At 43.7% G+C, this 19,639-nt stretch overlaps 1 protein-coding gene across 3 annotated transcripts in view; it reads right to left on the bottom strand.

The window, feature by feature from the left end:
- Positions 1-3: 3 nt before the first annotated feature.
- The window catches only part of psda (pleckstrin and Sec7 domain containing a), a 46,439-nt gene continuing 26,803 nt past the window's right edge, over positions 4-19,639 (bottom strand). For all 3 annotated transcript variants that reach the window (XM_021609023.2, XM_021609014.2, XM_021609030.2), the window contains 12 exons: positions 18,441-18,632; positions 14,106-14,186; positions 13,894-14,006; positions 13,594-13,652; positions 13,261-13,350; positions 7,303-7,346; positions 4,669-4,847; positions 4,409-4,479; positions 4,159-4,316; positions 3,506-3,650; positions 3,053-3,196; positions 4-2,739 (listed from right to left, as the gene is read on the bottom strand). In XM_021609023.2, coding sequence (XP_021464698.2) covers positions 2,389-2,739; positions 3,053-3,196; positions 3,506-3,650; positions 4,159-4,316; positions 4,409-4,479; positions 4,669-4,847; positions 7,303-7,346; positions 13,261-13,350; positions 13,594-13,652; positions 13,894-14,006; positions 14,106-14,186; positions 18,441-18,632 — 1,627 coding nt within the window. In that variant the 3' untranslated portion in view covers positions 4-2,388. The remainder of the gene's footprint in view (positions 2,740-3,052; positions 3,197-3,505; positions 3,651-4,158; positions 4,317-4,408; positions 4,480-4,668; positions 4,848-7,302; positions 7,347-13,260; positions 13,351-13,593; positions 13,653-13,893; positions 14,007-14,105; positions 14,187-18,440; positions 18,633-19,639) is intronic.

Below are 19,639 nucleotides of genomic sequence, written 5' to 3'. Positions count from 1 at the left end.
GGGTCTTTTCAAAATGTGTTTATTTTTGTCAACTATTCCTCAAAAGATAAACCATTTAGTATATTTGACAGAGACAAATCTTAATGTGTTATTGACAATATGCAGAGTTAATCAAGAAAAATGTATAGAAATAAGTTGCACGTTTTAGCGTCTCTATGGGAAGTGAGTCCAGTAGAAACATGTACAGAAATAGCAGTCTACATTTGACAGTGACAAATACTCAACAAGACCAAGTCAACTGGTAAGCAAAAAAAAAGAAAGAAAGATATTCGACTTCAACACTAGTCCCTAACCCAAAGTGCAGAAGGGTGTGATAACCCCTGTGTTCGATCACATTAGAAGCCCTACTCAAAAAGGTCCTTGACTCTACTTTAGTTTTTAGGTCTACTGTTGATTTATTGTCCCTCACCATACAACCTCACGTATTCACAGTGGGAGCAAGACACACCCAACAAGTGATTGTGGCATTCTGCATGACTGAATACATCATGCCTCACCCTGTCATGGTCCCCATAGAATTACAATGACAGCCAATGTTGCTGGTTTGAACCCGCTGAGCTAAAGCCTAGGTAACAGTTCAAGATGCAAATGTCTTCAGGCAAGGGTACTCATCACAGAACCATCTCCGCCATGTGAGGTTATTCTGTCTAATTCAACAACATAAAACAATCTCATACTGTTGATGGTGGGAACCTCCGCCCATGGAATCATCTATTTCACCGTGGTCATATTTTAACACGTGGGAAAGTAAAGCAGTAAGACTTCACTCTGGCTGCGTTTAAGCAGACCTATATTCTTTTTGAATTGGTCTTTTGGTCAATCAAATCAGATCTGATGTGATTGGTCAAAATACCAATTGCTGGGAAAAGATCAGAATTGGGCTACCCGTGTAAATGCAGCCTCTGAGACCATGACACCCAGATAAACCCGGTATAATACAGTCAAGTCAATCTTACCACCTAGGACCAACGTTTCCCGTTTGAACTGCTCCCTTTGGTGGCTATATTGTGGTATTACTGCACCAGTTTACAGACAACACTGCCAGCCTGAGAAGAAAATGGCTATGCCACACCATAACATTCTATATAGTTTTACACATGTTACATTCTTTTATACAATATATTGGGTGTGGTAGACGGTGCCTCATTACAATTCATAATATTGAATTTAAATCAACATTCTACCAACATTTGAATTAATTTGTCATCAATGATCTGACGAGTTCTTCCTGTAGACACTTTCAAAACGAGTGTTTGACATGCAGCTGAGAAGTACTGTAAACTAAGCTCTGTCATGTTTCATTTTCAGTTGTACAAATGCAGAACACCACGTGAATAACGTAAGAATGTTTTAAAAACTATTGTCTTTTAATATCATCGTGAAGCATGTCCTCGAAGACGGAGTCATCAAGCTCCTGATATGCATGCAGTTCTCTTCAAAAAGTTAATTAAACGGACAGATAGCCAGCCTGTGTGATCAATCTACTTCATCAACCCATTAGTGTGACAAATCCCTCGGTGCCGTAGCTGGTGTGTGTAAAAGGTCTTTAGAAATCAGTAGACCCAGCAGAGCTCCACAGTTACTCAAATCGGGCCTGGTTCTGGATCAGTGCAGTTTGTCACCAGAAAAGTCCTTAGAATAACAAAATCATAGCAAAGACTGAAAACAAAACTAGTATGTGCATGCAGCATCGTAAAATGATGTCCAGTAACCTTCTATATTCATTCCAATTGATCATGTCTCATGAAGAATACAGTGTTTCTTCCAGTTCCCTCCAAATGCATCGTGGGTGGGTTGAGGTCCTGGCACTCTGGTCGGTAGGGGTCCTGACATGAGCACGGGGTCCGTTTAGTCTCCATGGGAACAGTGAGATGAACTGATGCAGCTCTGTCTCAGTCCCTCCTAGATGGTCACCGAGAGGTGGGCTGGGCAGTAATGACATACAGTAGATGGAATGGATTGATACTGAACCTTCGTGGAGGGAAAACAACCTACACCTCTTAAAAAACCCAGATTTAATGACTGATTTAACGTAATATTCTGATCTCTGTCTCTTATGTCAACAAGAATTTGGTCCAAAAGCATAATCAAATGAAATGAATGTGGATGTTATCAGTAATGCAGGACCACGCAGAAGTTAGTCATTTGTATAGTAAAATGGGAGACTGAGTATCCACTGTACTGTAGAATTAGCCCTGGTGCATCCAGTGTCTGTGGTTTCTCGGGATAGAAGCATGCAACAGGTCTATCCCCCCCATTATCTTTCTCCTCCCCACCATTTTCCAGTCATGGAGACCGGGCACACCAGTGGTCCCTGTGTATCGATCGACACGGATAGTCCAATCGTTTAAACCGCCCTGTCCACCCCAACACCCTCTTGTGTCCCTCTCACTGTTTGACAGCCTGTCTGTAGCTGTGTCTCTGGGGCTCAGAGCGCTTGGTCTTGCTGCTCCCCCTGGTGCTGGAACTACTGCTGCTGCCCCCCCCCTTGGCACTGCTGGCCTGGCTGCTGCTGCTGGCCCCCCCCTTGGCACTGCTGGCCTGGCTGCTGCTGCTTCCCCCCTCCCTGGTACTGCTGGCCTGGCTGCTGCTGCTGTGCTCCTCCCGCAGAGTGGGGCTGGAGTGGGCCCTCTGGAGACCCCCATCGTCAAAGAGGCGTGACTCGAACAGAGACAGGTCCTCTTCCCCACTCCGGATCTTAGACCTCAGTAGCATTGCGTACGTCCCATAGCGAGTTTTCTGTGCCAGAGAGAACACTTGATGTCAAACAGGATTCGGCATTGCTGAGATCAGAGCCATTGTTTGGCAGTAAAGTTTGGCAATCTGTTCTGGATTCTGGCACCAAGCAAAAGCAATCAAGTTTCCATTCTGGCTGAACCTGGAATGGAATTGTCTTGAAACATTTGGCAGCCATTAAAATTCTGAATATCAAACAAACTCAGTCTGCCAAACTCAGCTTGACTATGGCTCTGGCTGCAACTATTCAGATGTGACAACTATCAATCCCTGTCACTCGATTTAACCAGACAACAACTATCAATCCCTCCCTCACCTCAAACTCCAGGTACTCCTCACGTTGCTTGTGCTCTTCCAGATCACGAACTTTGGCCTTTTTGTCTGGAATCACAGCAGTTAGCTCGATCAGCTCAGAGGAGATGGTCCGGAAACGTGTCTCATGGGATTTCACTTGTTCCTCCTGTCAGTGCACAAGGCAAAGGAGGACCATGAACATAAGGCTACACCAAAGTCAGTTACTCATACAGAATTCTGATCAACATAGAAGCCTACTTACGCATTCGAGTTAGTTGTAAAATAGCAGTTCTCTGTTTTTAACACACAAAAAAAGTATACAGGAGTCTGTCTTTAGTAGACAAGTTCCTGCAATTTTGGGGGTTGATCTCTCTACAGTACAGATACTGGATGGCATGAGTGGGATTGAGCTGGGAACTAGTACTTGGAAGGACAGAGAGAAAGGGTCATGATGTGAGTGGAGGCCTCTGTGTACCTGAGACAGTTTGGTGTTGGAGCCTGGCAGCAGCGGGCGGCTGAATTTCTTCTGGGAGCCGATGGCAGCAGGGAAGGGTGGCGCTGAGAACATGGCTGAGACCACGTTGATACGGGTGATCCACGACTGCATCTGCTCTGCATTACTGAGATGGAAGACAACAGAGTTCAAATCTGCATACTGGCTATCAGAATAAAGGCCACAAATGATCAGCCCCAGAACACACGTAGAAAGGCTTAGGGTCAGTTATCAATTGAAGAAGTGTGACACTTATTTTCAATTAGGATTTGTTTTATTAACTTCCTAAATGGAAATGGAATTCATCCCAACACTGAAAGGGTATATCTAGAACATCACAGACAACTGTGTCCTCCAGAGACACAGAAGCATCATGATCCTCTACCTGAGCCTGGGGCTGTATGAGAGGGGCACTGCCCACTCTACACTCAATCACTACTGTTTTGGGGGCACTTAGTACAGAACAACCTTGTAGAAGGCAGAAAGAGTAACGACCAAGGCTAATACAGTGCACAAAATTGGGTCAGATAATTCCATACGATTAAGAATGTAGTTAAAGAGGTGGACTTGGTGGAGATAAGAAATGGGTGGAGAAGGGTAGGGATGAGGAGTGGGTGGAGGATGAGGAGTCTCACGGTGCTTGGAAGAGGAACACTCGCCAGTCTGCAGTGCGCAGGTAGAACACGTTGGGCCTCTTGCTGTAGTCTGCTGCCCTCATGGCCAGAGAGTGGTGGATGGACACAGCGTTCTTCAGATCCTCTTCAGACAGCTGCTTATCTGGACGGTACTCTCCCTACGGACCAATCAGAGAGCGGAACGCTATCACACACGTCCAATCAGAGACTGGGATATAAGGATGGTTGGGAGGGGTGTGGTTTGGTGTACCTTCTGCAGGTAAAGGACCAATCCCTTCAGCATGACATAAAAAGTCTTCCATCCTCTCTTACCTCGAGGGGCTGAAAAACAGATAATGGAAACACAGAAAATATCCACTCAGTATTTGCTGCTCCCAAGTGTGATTTTTAATCAAACTTAAAAATAGTACAGCAATGTTTAGATTGACACGGTCAGATTTATCAGCAGTGAAGTGGAACAGATTATGGTTAACAGGTGAATGGTGACAGGGGAGGGTAAAGAGAACCTACTTCTCTTGCCGTCAGAGTCTGCGTGGACCTTCCTCACCAGGAAACCATTCTTATAGATCAGGGCGTCAGGATTCTGAGCCACGCCTAGACCACTGCCGATTCGCTTCATGGTGTGAGAGGCGGAGTCCGTGCGCAAATCGGCCAACTCTGAAAAGGACTTGCGCAACTCCTCCTCATCGCTATGGAGAGGACACAATTCAAATACAAAAAGTTACGTCCCTAATCAACAAAACCTGCTAGTCTCAAACTGTTTTAAGTCATGTCCTCCAGTTCAGATCCAGTAGAAATGAATGAACGCTCAGTCCTAATAGCTTGGAGGTGAGAAGGCCATGTCTTTATCCACTCAGCATGCCACGCTTGTGAGAGCCTCTGGATTTCCGGGCCACTGGCTGTCTGTCACCCACGCTGAGAGGACACATCCCATGATGCTCCCGCCGAGCAGCTTGGTTGCATCTTACTGGCCAATCACAGAGAAAGGTTCACCAAGTTTCTAACAACTGAAACCCTGCTCAAAAACCCTGCGCCTGAACACTGACAGAACTCACTTTGACAAGCATGAACGCTATGTCGAACATCTCATCCACTCACTTATCATTCAGATATCTATAATTCATTTCTTACATAAAAAAATGGTTTTGCTGCAAGAGGAACAATCCTGATCGGTATGAGTGGTGAGTGACTCACTGTCTGTTAGATAACAGTATCCTGGCATCTCTGACTGACTGTGATGCCCTTTTCCCGTGAACTGAGGGGTCCGAGTGTTCAATGAGGCTATAAGAGAGAATCCTACAGCACTGACATTTGGGGAGGATGGTGTCTCCCCGCCCACTGAAGACACTGACTGAATGCAGATCTGTACACCAGTGGAACCTTGCAGCTGCTCCCCTAAACATTCATTAATGTATGAGCTTGAAATTGCTGTTAGTCAGAGGGGGGAGTGCTGCTGCGTCACACTGTCCTGACTGTACTGTCCACCTCCGCCGTCTCTCTGCGAGACACACTCAGATGTGTACATAAAGGCGCACGCACACACGCGTCGATCTTTAAGATGAAATCATCCACGATCACAGAAGCCACACACACATCTGTGGACACAAACCAGAAACAACACAAACCATGCATGCGGTTCAGTCGAACACTCTTCGGTGTGACACATCCCAGGACCCATGGGGGGGGGGAAAAAAATCGGTCTCTTAAAGGAACTCTGTCGCTCACCTCCGCTCTCTATCCATTTTTCTTTCACCATACCTCCTCAAAACCATAGCCTGCAGGTATCATGCATTATGATGCAGTTATAATGCATTGTAAGACTTGTCATAAGCATGTGTGACCCCCTTATAACATCTTATATAATCACCTCGCGATTTTTTGACAACAGCCAATTTGAGCCAGTTGCAATATTAAATGCATAAAGATAACACAATAGGCCCTTTTGTTAGACAAAAGTTTATAAAATGCTTATAAAACAAGTTATAAATTATACCCGCAGGTCAAATTTTAAGTGTTACAAAACTGCATCAATTTAGCTTTAATAAAAAAAAAAAAAGACAAACGAACCACTTGTGTTGCAGCTGCTAATACATGTAGGTATATTCTGAACAGTGAACCGACCAGTCAGCACATACTGTACATCACAGCTCTCATCTGTTGCTAAGTAACTGCTGACCTCTCTGAATCCACAAGAGCAAGTAGTGGAGAAGAGGGAGGGGGGAGGCAAAAGTGAAATACAGAGCAGGAAAGAGGTCAGGGGAGAGAGGGGAGGCTACAGGCAGAAAAACGAGGATAGAGAGGGAGGCACATGGTGAGCGTTGGGATGTTGGGACTGGGAAGATTAAAGCAGAGTGGTGCAGAGTGAAAGGGAATGTGAGAGAAGATGCTGCTCCCACTGCTCTCCTTCAGAGGCTGACTGAGCCCCTAAAACCGTGTGTGCTGTATGTGTTTGCACTTTAGAATCAGAGTCAGACATTGACCTGTAATTACGAAAGAGGCAAGTAGGGACATGTATTCATGGTAACAACATCTGGAGAGCTTACGTCTTAAATTAGGGGCTCAGGGCATCACAAAAGACTAGGTCCAGAATAGTAACCCTTGGTGCACACACAGTCTGGCAAATGCTACAGGGGCACAGTTGGTAGTTGATTCTGTAGGGGGGAAATTGCTTGTAGACTGATTTCAAGTAGATTTGCGGCTAATTACAATAAAAAAAAACATGATACGCTGAGAGACTTTTTCAATCCAACACATTTTGTGACATTGAGAAAATGAATCCAACTACGATATGAATTCAGGAAACCTTAACAGCAGTTAATTGAATTAAGGCAAGTGCACAAATAAAGTCAGACATACATATACAGTAACAGTCAAAAGTTTGGACACCTACTCATTCAATAGTGAAGAAATCAAAACTATGAAATAACACACATGGAATCATCTAAAATAGATTTTGATTTGTTTAATGCTTTCTTGGTTACTACATGATTCCATATGTGTTATTTCATAGTTATGTCTTCACTATTATTCTTCAATGTAGAAAAGAGTCCAAAGAAAAACCCTGGACTGAGTAGGTGTGACTGGTACTGTATACCCATACTTTCATGAGAACAAAAACATCCTTCTTATGCAAAGAGCACTTACATGGTCCACTGGAGCTTCTCGTTTCTAATGGAGTTGTACAAGGCCTAGAGAAAAAGACAAGACATAACAAACGTCACACATATGAAAAACGTTTGTGTGTGTGTGTGGAATGTCTAATGAGTGTGGAGGGACCCTTGGTCATCCTGCTACTTGTGCGACAACAATCATTAGATGCCCTGAATAAAGCAGTTCACATTGACCATATTAGTCACACTGATCGAAACACAAGCCTGCTGCTTCGACCAAAGCAAACCACACAAAACGTACCCTGCATTTTCCAAGCTGTGCCTTCTTCTTGCGGGCCTGTGGGTGGTTCTGTCCATCCTGGGACCTTCCCAGCAGGTCAGGGAAGGACAAGGGTTTGAGAGAACGAGAGCGAGGGGCGCGGGGGTAGCGGAAGGGGTCCATCACTCGGAAGTCCCGGCGAACACGCACAGAGCAAAGAGAGCGGGAGCGATTCCGCCCATCAGAGTGGATGCTGTTTACACCAATCATGATAATGCACCAACAGGAGCAGTCTAGAGGAGAAGAGACGGTGGAGGGAGGGATAAAGCCAGATAATCCCGGATCTCTCCTGTTGATCAAAGGCTCCACAGATTCTGTATATGGCCTCTTTCAAAGCTTAACACCAAAATGTAGAGATTCAGTTAAAAGGTAAAAAAAAAAGAGAGAATGACAAAAGAGGTGACTCTCAGAGAGGCAGACAATCACTGTCACTGGTGACTGACAACAGGGGTTGCGGTCTGACGAATTGCGCTTCACTGGACGTTTGAGGAAACCACAGATGGAGGTTAACATGGGCCTCAAGCCCTCCGAAGGGACTTCAGTTCCTGCATAATGGATCCATATGCATTCATTATGCATGTATGGAGAAACAGTGGTGTGCAACTGCCACTTGCTGTGGCACCATTCTGCGTCAAGTATATGAAGGTGGAAGTCTTTTTGGAAGGATGTCAAGCATTTGCCAACATGCTATTCAAGAGCTGGTACATACACACATACACTCCGTAACAACTAATGATACTCAAGAGTCACGAAAAAAAAAAACACACACGTAAACAACAACCCAGTTAACGAGGCCTAATGATGACTAGACGATCATAGCAACCATAAGACAGCAATGAGCAAGCAACGGAGTTCACCCACACATACATCAGCACACACACATACACTACCAACACACACCAAACCAGATAGAGCGGGTGGAGGGAAAGGACTCCACCCACTCACTCACAGGCAAGCTGTCGAAGAGAACCCTCAAACTGACGCCACCGCACATCCTATTGGAACTAACATGTATCCAAGGCTTGACGATACAGATGCTGGAGACAGACTACCCTGTTGCTCTCTAATAAATTAAAGGCTTTTGGCTTGATGAGGGACTGAACAGGTCCCCTCTCTCTCTCTTTGTTCTCTCCGTTCCTGGATCCTCTCCTCTTTACTGGTTTGTCTTCAAACTTGTAAATGGTTCTCACACATCCACTTATTTCTCCTTCGTATGCGTCAATCTCTTATTTCCCTCCGAAAATCCCTCTATGAGAGTCGGGAGAGAAAATTGCATCTGTGCTTCGCACTCCTTTCATCTCCCTCTTTTCAATAACTGTTGTTCTATTTCCCTGTGTGCTTCAGATGAAAAAACAGACTGAATCACAGTGACAAAAGAAAGCGGATGATGAGGACGGAGAGCTTGCTCTCTCTCTCTTTCTCTCTCTCTCTATGCGCATTTCTCTCCGGCTGAGCAGCAAATCCCGGTCCATGTTTCTGTTCAGATCCCTCCCTCCTTTTAGTGTCAATCATTTGCCTCCATATCACTGTTTTCTTAAAATGCAGGTCTTTTTCACACTCCATTTCCACCAGTCTAACATTGTAACAGAAAGGAATGTGCAGTCCAGGGACAAGTATGAAACAATGGTGCCTTTCTAATACAGTAATTAATAGTCTTTGGAAGAAATCTGCCTTCCAGATAATGCTACTATTTTGTGGGCTGAAATATAGGCTAGACAAAAAAAGGACAGAAAATGATCACCTATGGGATGAGCAATGTATAGAACATAATGTAAAACCATTAAACAGAAACTCCTTGCGAAACACACACACACACACACACACACCAAAATAATCAGAACTCCTGATTGAGAGCTAACATTTCCAGGTCACTGAGGAAAATAATCCTTTGGAAGGTAGCCTGTCAGAAAAAGATCTCTCACAGTCTGGTCAGCCAACTGGGATGGTAGGGGGAGAAGCGGTCTTATCAGAGGATGACGGGAGCTAAAACACAAAGGACTAAATCATGTTGACAGGGCTTTACTTCTTATCCGTACACAGTTTTCATTTCGCTCTGCATCAAATTGACTTGAAAGCTTTGGATAGGATACCTAGCCTAGAGGGTAAGGTGGAGCCATTGCCATACTGCTTATACCGATCCAATCTTTTCAGATCTATATAACTGCATACAAGGTAGGGGCGGTGGTTGTTTTGGCATTGGGCAGATTCCTTTTAAATAAACTGCCCTAAAATGTATCTGATCAATCTATCCCATTGAAGTGGATATTCCGTTTCCCACTATTGGGTCGGGACATATTTGAAAATGAAATTGATTGACCCACTATGATCCACTGTACTGTGCAGCCGTCTTCATCAACCTGGCCAAGGCTTTCGACTCTGTCAATCACCGTATTCTTATCGGCAGACTCAACAGCCTTGGTTTCTCTAATGACTGCCTCGCCTGGTTCACTAACTACTTATCAGACAGAGTTCAGTGTGTCAAATCGGAGGGCCTGTTGTCCGGACCTCTGGCAGTCTCTATGGGGGTGCCACAGGGTTCAATTCTCGGGCCGACTCTTTTCTCTGTATATATCGATGTCGCTCTTGCTGCTGGTGATTCTCTGATCCACCTCTACACAGACGACACCCTTCTGTATACATCTGGCCCTTCTTTGGACACTGTGTTAACAAACCTCCAAACGAGCTTCAACGCCATACAACACTCCTTCCGTGGCCTCCAACTTCTCTTAAAATGCTAGTTAAACAAAATGCATGCTCTTCAACCAATCGCTGCCCGCACCTGCCCGCCCGACTAGCATCACTACTCTGGATGGTTCTGACTTAGAATATCTTGGACAACTACAAATACCTAGGTGTCTGGTTAGACTGTAAACTCTCCTTCCAGACTCACATTAAGCATCTCCAAAGTTAAATCTAGAAAGCCTCCTTCACTCATGCTGCCAAACATACCCTTGTAAAACTGACTATCCTACTGATCCTTGACTTGGGCAATGTCATTTACAAAATAGCCTCCAACACTCTACTCAGCAAATTGGATGTAGTCTATCACAGTGCTATCCGCTTTGTCACCAAAGCCCCATATGGTACCCACTACTGCGACCTGTATACTCCCGTTGGCAGGTCCTAGCTACATATTCGTTGCCAAATCCACTGGCTCCAGGTCATCTAAGTCTTTGCTAGGTAAAGCTCCGCCTTATCTCAGCTCACTGGTCACCATAGCAACACCCACCTGTAGCACATGCTCCAGCAGGTATATTTCTCTGGTCATCCCCAAAGCCAACACCTTCTTTGGCCACCTTTCCTTCCAGTTCTCTTTTGCCAATGACTGGAACAAATTGCAAAATTCACTGAAGTTGGAGACTTATATCGCCCTCACTAACTTTAAGCGTCAGCTGTCAGAGCAGCTTACTGATTGCTGCAGCTGTACACAGCCCATCTGTAAATAGCCCATCCAACTACCTACCTCATCCCCATATTTGTTTTTCTGCTCTTTTGCACACCAGTATTTCTACTTGCACATTCTCATCTGCACATATATCACTCCAGTGGGAATTGCTAAATTGTAATTACTTCGCCACTATTGGCCTATTTATTGCCTTACCTCCTTACTTCATTTGCACACACTGTATACAGATTTTTCTATTGTGTTATTGACTGTACGTTTGTTTATCCCATGTGTAACTCTGTTGCTTTTGTCGCACTGCTTTGCTTTATCTTGGCCAGGTCGCAGTTGTAAATGAGAACATGTTCTCAACTGGCCTACCTGGTTAAATAAAGGTGAAATAAAATAAAAATCTATTCACAAAGTGAGCTCAATGAACACAGACTCATTATGTCAATACACCTCACTGTTTATGTTTCCTATGACAGTAACTGAACAGTGTGACATGCTGATTGTAGGAAGCAAAGTGAACCTCTCCACTGTAGTGAGTTGTGTTAATATGCGCCACAGCAACAGAGAACTGTGCCCTTGACACCCAGAGAAAAAAGTGGAAATCTACACTTATTTTTTTACATTTGACTTTTTAGTCATTTAGCAGACACTCTTATCCAGAGCAACTTAGTGGTGACTGCATATATTTTCATACACCACACTGTCTGCATTAGCATACCCTGCATAATCACCGCCCAACAGACACATTAACATTACTCACACTGTACACAAAATACTGACAAGGTTATGAAAAGAGAGGATATGGAGAATAATATGGAAGAAAGAGAGAGACAGAGAGGAAGCAGCGAGTGAGAAAGACAGAGTGATTTGTAACGCCTGTCTGATAATGCCATGACAAAACGCTCATCACAGCAGGCGGCACCATGTGACAGCCGAATTCCCATTTACCGAGAGGCCTGTCCTCCCTCTCACCCGTCACCAGTAATTTACCATATGAGCCCTGCCCCATTGACTACTGTACTGTAGCAGCCTCCTCGCTCTGCACCAATAGAACAGACAAACAGGAGGCGGATTGCTGAGCCTTCCCTAATATTTCATCATTGTGATATCTCAGCTGTGATATGAATAGTTAACAGAGACTCTAAGGAGTAGCAAAGCTTGGTCATCTCTGTGGGCAGCTGGGATGAGCTCCCACAGAGGTAGGTGGAACAGAAAGGTAGGAACACAACACATATCACAGACAGAGAGCAAAGGAGCAATTAGGGAGAGAGAAAAAGATACACTTCATACATGAAATGGAGAAACGAGGGAAGAACAGAAGCAGGCAGATGGAAAATGTTCTGCCATGCGGTGATATGATTTGTAACAGAATGAGTAAGAAAAACTGAAAAACACAGGAAGGAGGGAGGGAGATGAAAACAAGGGAGTAGGAGGTGATGCTGCTCACAGGAGCGAGGCAGAGAGCGAGAGGGTGGAAGGTAGAACATGTTGACTCGCTCTCTCTGATCTTCACAACATGGTGCTGTTAACAACAGCTCAGAGGTGGTCAACAGATCACATTCAAATCCTTTATAATAGACAGAAAGCCCTTTCCACTACAACAGGGAGAAACTACGTAATGCTGGATCACGCATGTAAAAGAACACATCGGAGGGTGAGAAACATTACGTCTCTGACAGCTTTCAGGACATGCATCTCTCGATATCGTCTGAGCAGGCTTGCCAGTCAGTGGAGTAAGTTACTCTGATGTCAACCAACAATCGGGGGGGAGAAAAAACTAAGTTTTCTCAACAGACTGACTGAAACCAGATCATGGATATCAAGAGATCATGTGGTCAAATTGAGGTCCTGCAGCTAAACCAAGGATCCCACTGTGTGCACGTGTGTGTGCACGTGTGTGTACGTGTGTGTGTGTGTGTGCGTGTGTGTGTGCAAGTGTGTGTGTGTGTGTGCAAGTGTGTGCGTGTGTGCAAGTGTGTGTGTGCGCAAGTGTGTGTGTGTGTGTGCGCAAGTGTGTGTGTGTGTGTGTGCAAGTGTGTGTGTGTGTGCGTGTGTGTGTGTGTACGCAAGTGTGTGTGTGTGTGTGCGCAAGTGTGTGTGTGTGTGTGCGCAAGTGTGTGTGTGTGTGTGCGCAAGTGTGTGTGTGTGTGCACAAGTGTGTGTGTGTGTGTGTGTGCACAAGTGTGTGTGTGTGTGTGTGTGTGTGTGTGCGCACGCGCCTGGTTCCACACATCTAGCTATATTCGTTTCTACTGTATATTTTAACTAATTCAACAGACCTTGAGCAGTTCTCTAGGAAAATCTTTTCCATCATTTAGTCCTTCCAAGTTGTTGATGAACTGCAGAATGGACATCTTTTTGCCAATATTCTGAGGAAGGAAAAAATAAGCACCTTTACTCACACTGTCTGCTTAAGGACCCCTCGAAGGACAACTTTAGGTCTGTATTGATGTTTTATAGCGTATAGGTTACATATCTATAAGCTATAACCAGGGCCCAGTGGTCTTCCTGCTCAAGCCAATGGTCTATATTTTCAACCAGAAAACTTCCAACTCTTTACCAACATTCCCTCCACAGCTCTCTAGCACCCTGGCTCACCCACAGTTACTCACATGGCCATGCAGGTCTGTATTGAGCAGCATCAGGGCACAGGTCAGAGTGTGGACACTGTCTGGAACAGGGAGAAAGAGCGAGAGATGTTTCAGTGTGTTCTAATGCAATATCAGCGTAAGAGTGCCCCACAGTATATGGATAATATGTGTTCTTTAATAACCTTAAAACTGTAACAACTTGAACAAAATAATGTGTGTGTGGACATATATATACACACACACAAAAATACATGTACACGTACGTGCGTGCGCACACACACACACACACACACACACATATATACATTCAACCAGTCTAACCTTCAGAAGGTATTGCATTTGGGTTGCATTGTAGATATCTCCTCGAGAAGTGGGCCAGCACTCGCTCCCTCTCTTGTGTCTCTCCCATGAGGGCAAACTCCCTCAGGAAGGCTCTGTGGAAGACATATAGCATTGTGAGTGTTCACTATTCAATGAAATCACTTGGACATTATGCTACATATTCTGACCATTTCCACTGAAAGAGATCTCACCGTATTGCCTGGTCAATAGTAAGGCCTGAGAAGTTGAAGTAACTGAGATATTCCTCTGCCACCATCCGACTAAACTCATTACTACAGAATGACAAGATACAGACAATTAGACCGGTCAAACCAAAGATATCAAAAGTATTTTACTGTAACTACAGTTGAAGTCTGAAGTTTACATACACCTTAGCCAAATACATTTAAAACACAGTTTTTCACAATTCCTGACATTTAATCCTACTAAAAAAAAATCCCTGTCTTAGGTCAGTTAGGATCACCACTTAAATTTTAATGATGTGAAATGTGAGAATAGAGATAATTATTTATCATAGAAATAAAAGCTTTCATCACATTCCCAGTGGGTCAGAAGTTTACATACACTCAATTAGTATTTGGTAGCTTTGCCTTTAAATTGTTTAACTTGGGTCAAACATTTCAGGTAGCCTTCCACAAGCTTCCCACAATAAGTTGGGTGAATTTTGGCCCATTCCTCCTGACAGAGCTGGTGTAACTGAGTCAGGTTTGTAGGCCTCTTTGCTCGCACACACTTTCAGTTCTGCACACACATTTTCTATGGGATTGAGGTCAGGGCTTTGTAATGGCCACTCCAATACCTTGACTTTGTTGTCCTTAAGCCATTTTGCCACAACTTTGGAAGTATGCTTGGGGTCATTGTCCATTTGGAAGACCCATTTGCGACCAAGCTTCAACTTCCTGACTGATGTCTTGAGATGTTGCTTCAATATATCCACATCATTTTCCATCCTCATGACGCCATCTATTTTGTGAAGTGCATCAGTCCCTCCTGCAGCAAAGCACCCCCACAACATGATGCTGCCACCCCCGTGCTTCACGGTTGGGATGGGGTTCTTCGGCTTACAAGCCTCCCCCTTTCCTCCAAACATAACGATGGTCATTATGGCCAAACAGTTACATTTTTGTTTCATCAGACCAGAGGACATTTCTCCAAAAAGTATACTCTTTGTCCCCATGTGCAGTTGCAAACCGTTGTCTGATTTTTTTATGGCAGTTTTGAGGCATTGGCTTCTTCCGTGCTGAGTGGCCTTTAAAGGTTATGTCGATATAGGACTCGTTTTACTGTAGATATAGATACTTTTGTACCGGTTTCCTCCAGCATCTTCACAAGGTCCTTTGCTATTGTTCTGCGATTGATTTGCACTTTTCGCACCAAAGTACGTTCATCTCTAGGAGACAGAACGCGTCTCCTTCCTGAGCGGTATGACGGCTGCATGGTCCCATGGTGTTATACTTGCGTACTATTGTTTGTACAGATGAACATGGTACCTTCAGGTGTTTGGAAATTAGTCCCAAGGATGAACCAGACTTGTGGAGGTCTACAATGTTTTTAAGAGGTCTTGGCTGGTTTCCTTTGATTTTTACATGATGTCAAGCAAAGAGGCACTGAGTTTGAAGGTAGGCCTTGAAATACATCCACAGGTACACCTCCAATTGACTCAATGGATGCAAATTAGCCTATCAGAAGCTTCTGAAGTCATGACATCATTTTCTGGAATTTTCCAAGCTGTTTAAAGGTACGGTCAACTTAGTGTATGTAAACCTCTCACCCACTGGAATTGTGATACAGTGAATTATAAGTGAAATAATCTGTCTGTAAACAATAGTTGGAAAAACTACTTGTGTTATGCACAAAGTAGATGTCCTAACCGACTTGCCAAAACTATAGTTTGTTAACAGGAAATTTGTGGAGTGGTTGAAAAACGAGTTTTAATGACTCCAACCTCAGTGTATGTAAACTTCCGACTTCAACTGTATACATTGTATTAAGCAACACACACAAGAATACGCACCACACACACACACACACACGTGGAAAAGGTACCCAATTGTCATACTTGAAAAAAAAAAAAAAAAAAAGATACCTTATTAGAAAATTACTCAAGTGAAAGTCACCCAGTAAAATACTACTTGAGTAAAAGTATTTGGTTTCAAATATACTTAATTATCAAAAGTAAATCATTTCTAATTCCTTATACTAAGCAAACCAGACGGCAGAATTCTTGTTTTTATTTATTTATCGATAGTCAGGGGGACACTCCAACAATTTGCAAATGACGCATGTGTGTTTAGTGAGTCCGCCATATCAGAGGTAGTAGGGATGACCAGGGTTGTTCTCTTGATAAGTGTGTGAATTAGACCAATTTTCTGTCCTGCTAAGCATTCGAAATGTACCGAGTACTTTTTGATGTCAAGCAAGTGTTCCCGCTAATATTTTTCAGCACGGGGCAAATTTCAGGTCTGCTGAGCGCAAACTTGAACCTTGTGAAACGTCTGTGCAACTTCCGGCGTGCGTTTATTGTGAACACAGACTGTACCTGCTTTAATTGACTGTTTAACAGCGGCCAAGTAGGCTACTGTGGCCTACCATAAAAAAAAACTATCACATAACATTTTAATATGGAAATAATTGTTTTATCATTCAGTCTACAGTAGCAGCCAATGTGTGGTGTTCCATGTCGGCCTACATTCCATGAGACTTTTGAAAAAAAAAACATGCAGGGCTTGACATTAACCTGTTTATCCACTTGTCTTTCAGACAAGGAGGTGACTGAACATTTTGTCATCTTGTTTGATGCAAGAAACCACTTTACAAAATAAAATGCATTATTATTCCCATACCATTATTACAGAGAATAAGACAAAATGTGCACACAAGGCTACATGCAATCCAGTTCACAGTGAATGACACAAATCCATATATGGAAATGAGTGATTTGCCTACAGGCCTACTGCAGCTCTGATTGGTTATGGCGCACCAGTCTGTAGAGTAGGGCCCCGAGTCGCAATAGAATCCTGCGCCGATGCAGTCTGCCAACAACAAAATCTCTTGCACAACAAAATATTTTGCATAGTTAGTCTTGTTTTCATGTATGTTATATTGAAAGTGTATTGATCAGGAGACTGGCTAGGCCACTCCAGGACCTTGAAATGCTTCTTACAAAGCCACTCCTTCGTTGCCCTGGCAGTGTGTTTGGGATCATTGTCATGCTGAAAGACCCAGCCACGTTTCATCTTCAATGCCCTTGCTGATGGAAGGAGGTTTTCACTCAAAATCTCACGATATATGACCCCATTCATTCTTTACTTTACACGGATCAGTCGTCCTGGTCCCTTTGCAGAAAAACAGCTCCAAAGCATGATGTTTCCATCCCCATGCTTCACAGTAGGTATGATGTTCTTTGGATGCAACTCAGCATTCTTTGTCCTCCAAACACGACGAATTGAGTTTACCAAAAAGTTATATTTTGGTTTCATCTGACCATGTGACATTCTCGCAATCTTCTTCTGGATCATCCAAATGCTCTCTAGCAAACTTCAGACGGGCCTGGACATGTACTGGCTTAAGCAGGGGACACGTCTGGCACTGCAGGATTTGAGTCCCTGGCGGCATAGTGTGTTACCGATGGTAGGCTTTGTTACTTTGGTTCCAGCTCTCTGCAGGTCATTCACTAGGTCCCCCCGTGTGGGTCTGGGATTTTTGCTCACCGTTCTTGTGATAATTTTGACCCCACGGGGTGAGATCTTGCGTGGAGCCCCAGATCGAGGGAGATTATCAGTGGTCTTGTATGTCTTCCATTTCCTAATAATTGCTCCCACAGTTGATTTCTTCAAACCAAGCTGTTTACCTATTGCAGATTCAGTCTTCCCAGCCTGGTGCAGGTCTACAATTTTGTTTCTGGTGTCCTTTGACAGCTCTTTGGTCTTGGCCATAGTGGAGTTTGGAGTGTGACTATTTGAGGTTGTGGACAGGTGTCTTTTATACTGAAAACAAGTTTAAACAGGTGCCATTAATACAGGTAACGAGTGGAGGACAGAGGAGCCTCTTAAAGAAGAAGTTACAGGTCTGTGAGAGCCAGAAATCTTGCTTGTTTGTAGGTGACCAAATACTTGTTTTCCACCATAATTTGCAAATAAATTCATTAAAAATCCTACAATGTGATTTTCTGGATTTTTTTTCTTCATTTTGTCTGTCATAGTTGAAGTGTACCTAAGATGAAAATTACAGACCTCTCATCTTTTTAAGTGGGAGAATTTGCACAATTGGTGGCTGACTAAATACTTTTTAGCCCCACTTCTATTCTACTGCATTTCAGTCAGCGGCACTCCGACATTGCTCGTCCTAATAGTTACATATTTCTTAATTCCATTCTTTTAGATGTGTGTATTGTTAGATACTACTGCCCTGTTAAGAGCTAGGAACACAAGCATTTTGCTCCACCCGCAATAACATCTGCTAAATATGTGACCAATTACATTTTATTTGAAAGTATTTTCAAATATGTAGTATTCCAGTAAACTCACTTCTTGCTGAGGTGCCTGGCCACGTCAGACTTCCTGAAGCCATCCAGGTTGAACAGGCGTTTGGCCAGGCGCTTGGCAGCCTGCAGGTCAGCCTTGTTGCCGTTGGACAGGGACTCGGTGCTGCCCAGGGCCAAGTGCTCGCCCACGTCCTGCTGCGGGAACAGGTCTGGAGCCCGGTGGCCTGGCTTCTCCCTGACAGATGACAAGAGGAGAGGAGGGATGACTCACATGAGGCTGTTCTAGCCCTATTATAAAACCGGTAGCTAAGTAACAATCGATTATACGGGATAGGTTTGGGTCTGTCTCAAATTCTGTATTACCTTTTGCCAACTGTATAATAATAAAACTGTCGGTGCCAAACTGTCTTGGCACATAGTAAAGAAGACGGTTGGCACTGGCAGGTGCCATATTTATAAATCAGTTGACTAGCAGGTGCCAAGGTTATTGTCATGGGAAGTGGGCACACAGCCCTTCCATACTTGGCAGGATATAGCCAATTGTAACAGAACCACTATTCCAAGCATGTAGCTGTACTATAACCTTTCAACTTCCATCTATTTTTAACATGCAGTACACCGAGATGAACTCTGTATTAAATCCATGGTCTCCAAGGGAAACACCCGTCGATTTTCTCCATTGCTCCGCGTTGCTTTCACTCATAACACGCAGCTGGATTTGTTTATTTCCAGCCCCTCCAGCTTCAGGCTCTTATTGATAGTATAGAATGGCATAGTATTAGCATGTCTATTCACAGTAGTATCTAAACAGTCCCACAGGACTCTCCCCATTTTTGAACATCATCAAAAGGGTTCTGTGCATGAATGTTCTTCCGCAGCTCATAACACACGTGGATTGCAAATGATTATACCCAACTACACTGTTATTAATCAAATGGAGAGACAAAAAGAAAAGTTAAACAGAAAATGTCAGTGCTTTTGGTTGTGTCTGAAAGGATGATCCATCTATTGCACTTCTGAAATGTAAAAACGGGCTGGAGAATTTCTAGAATAAATATCATGCACAGTGCTTAACTAATAAGCTCTTCCCTAGGGGAGAATCTGTATACAATGATATGAGTCATGTATGGAACGGATAAATCACCATGTCAATTCATTCTTCAAATTTGAAATTCTCTATAAAGAGAGAGTTACAAAAAAAAAAGGTTCAACATTTCCATTTGCGTCTACAAACTACACCCA

The sequence above is a fragment of the Oncorhynchus mykiss genome, chromosome 1 (genome assembly GCF_013265735.2).
Source record: "Oncorhynchus mykiss isolate Arlee chromosome 1, USDA_OmykA_1.1, whole genome shotgun sequence".
Taxonomy (NCBI): domain Eukaryota; kingdom Metazoa; phylum Chordata; class Actinopteri; order Salmoniformes; family Salmonidae; genus Oncorhynchus; species Oncorhynchus mykiss.
This window is presented reverse-complemented; position numbering and strand designations above follow the sequence as displayed.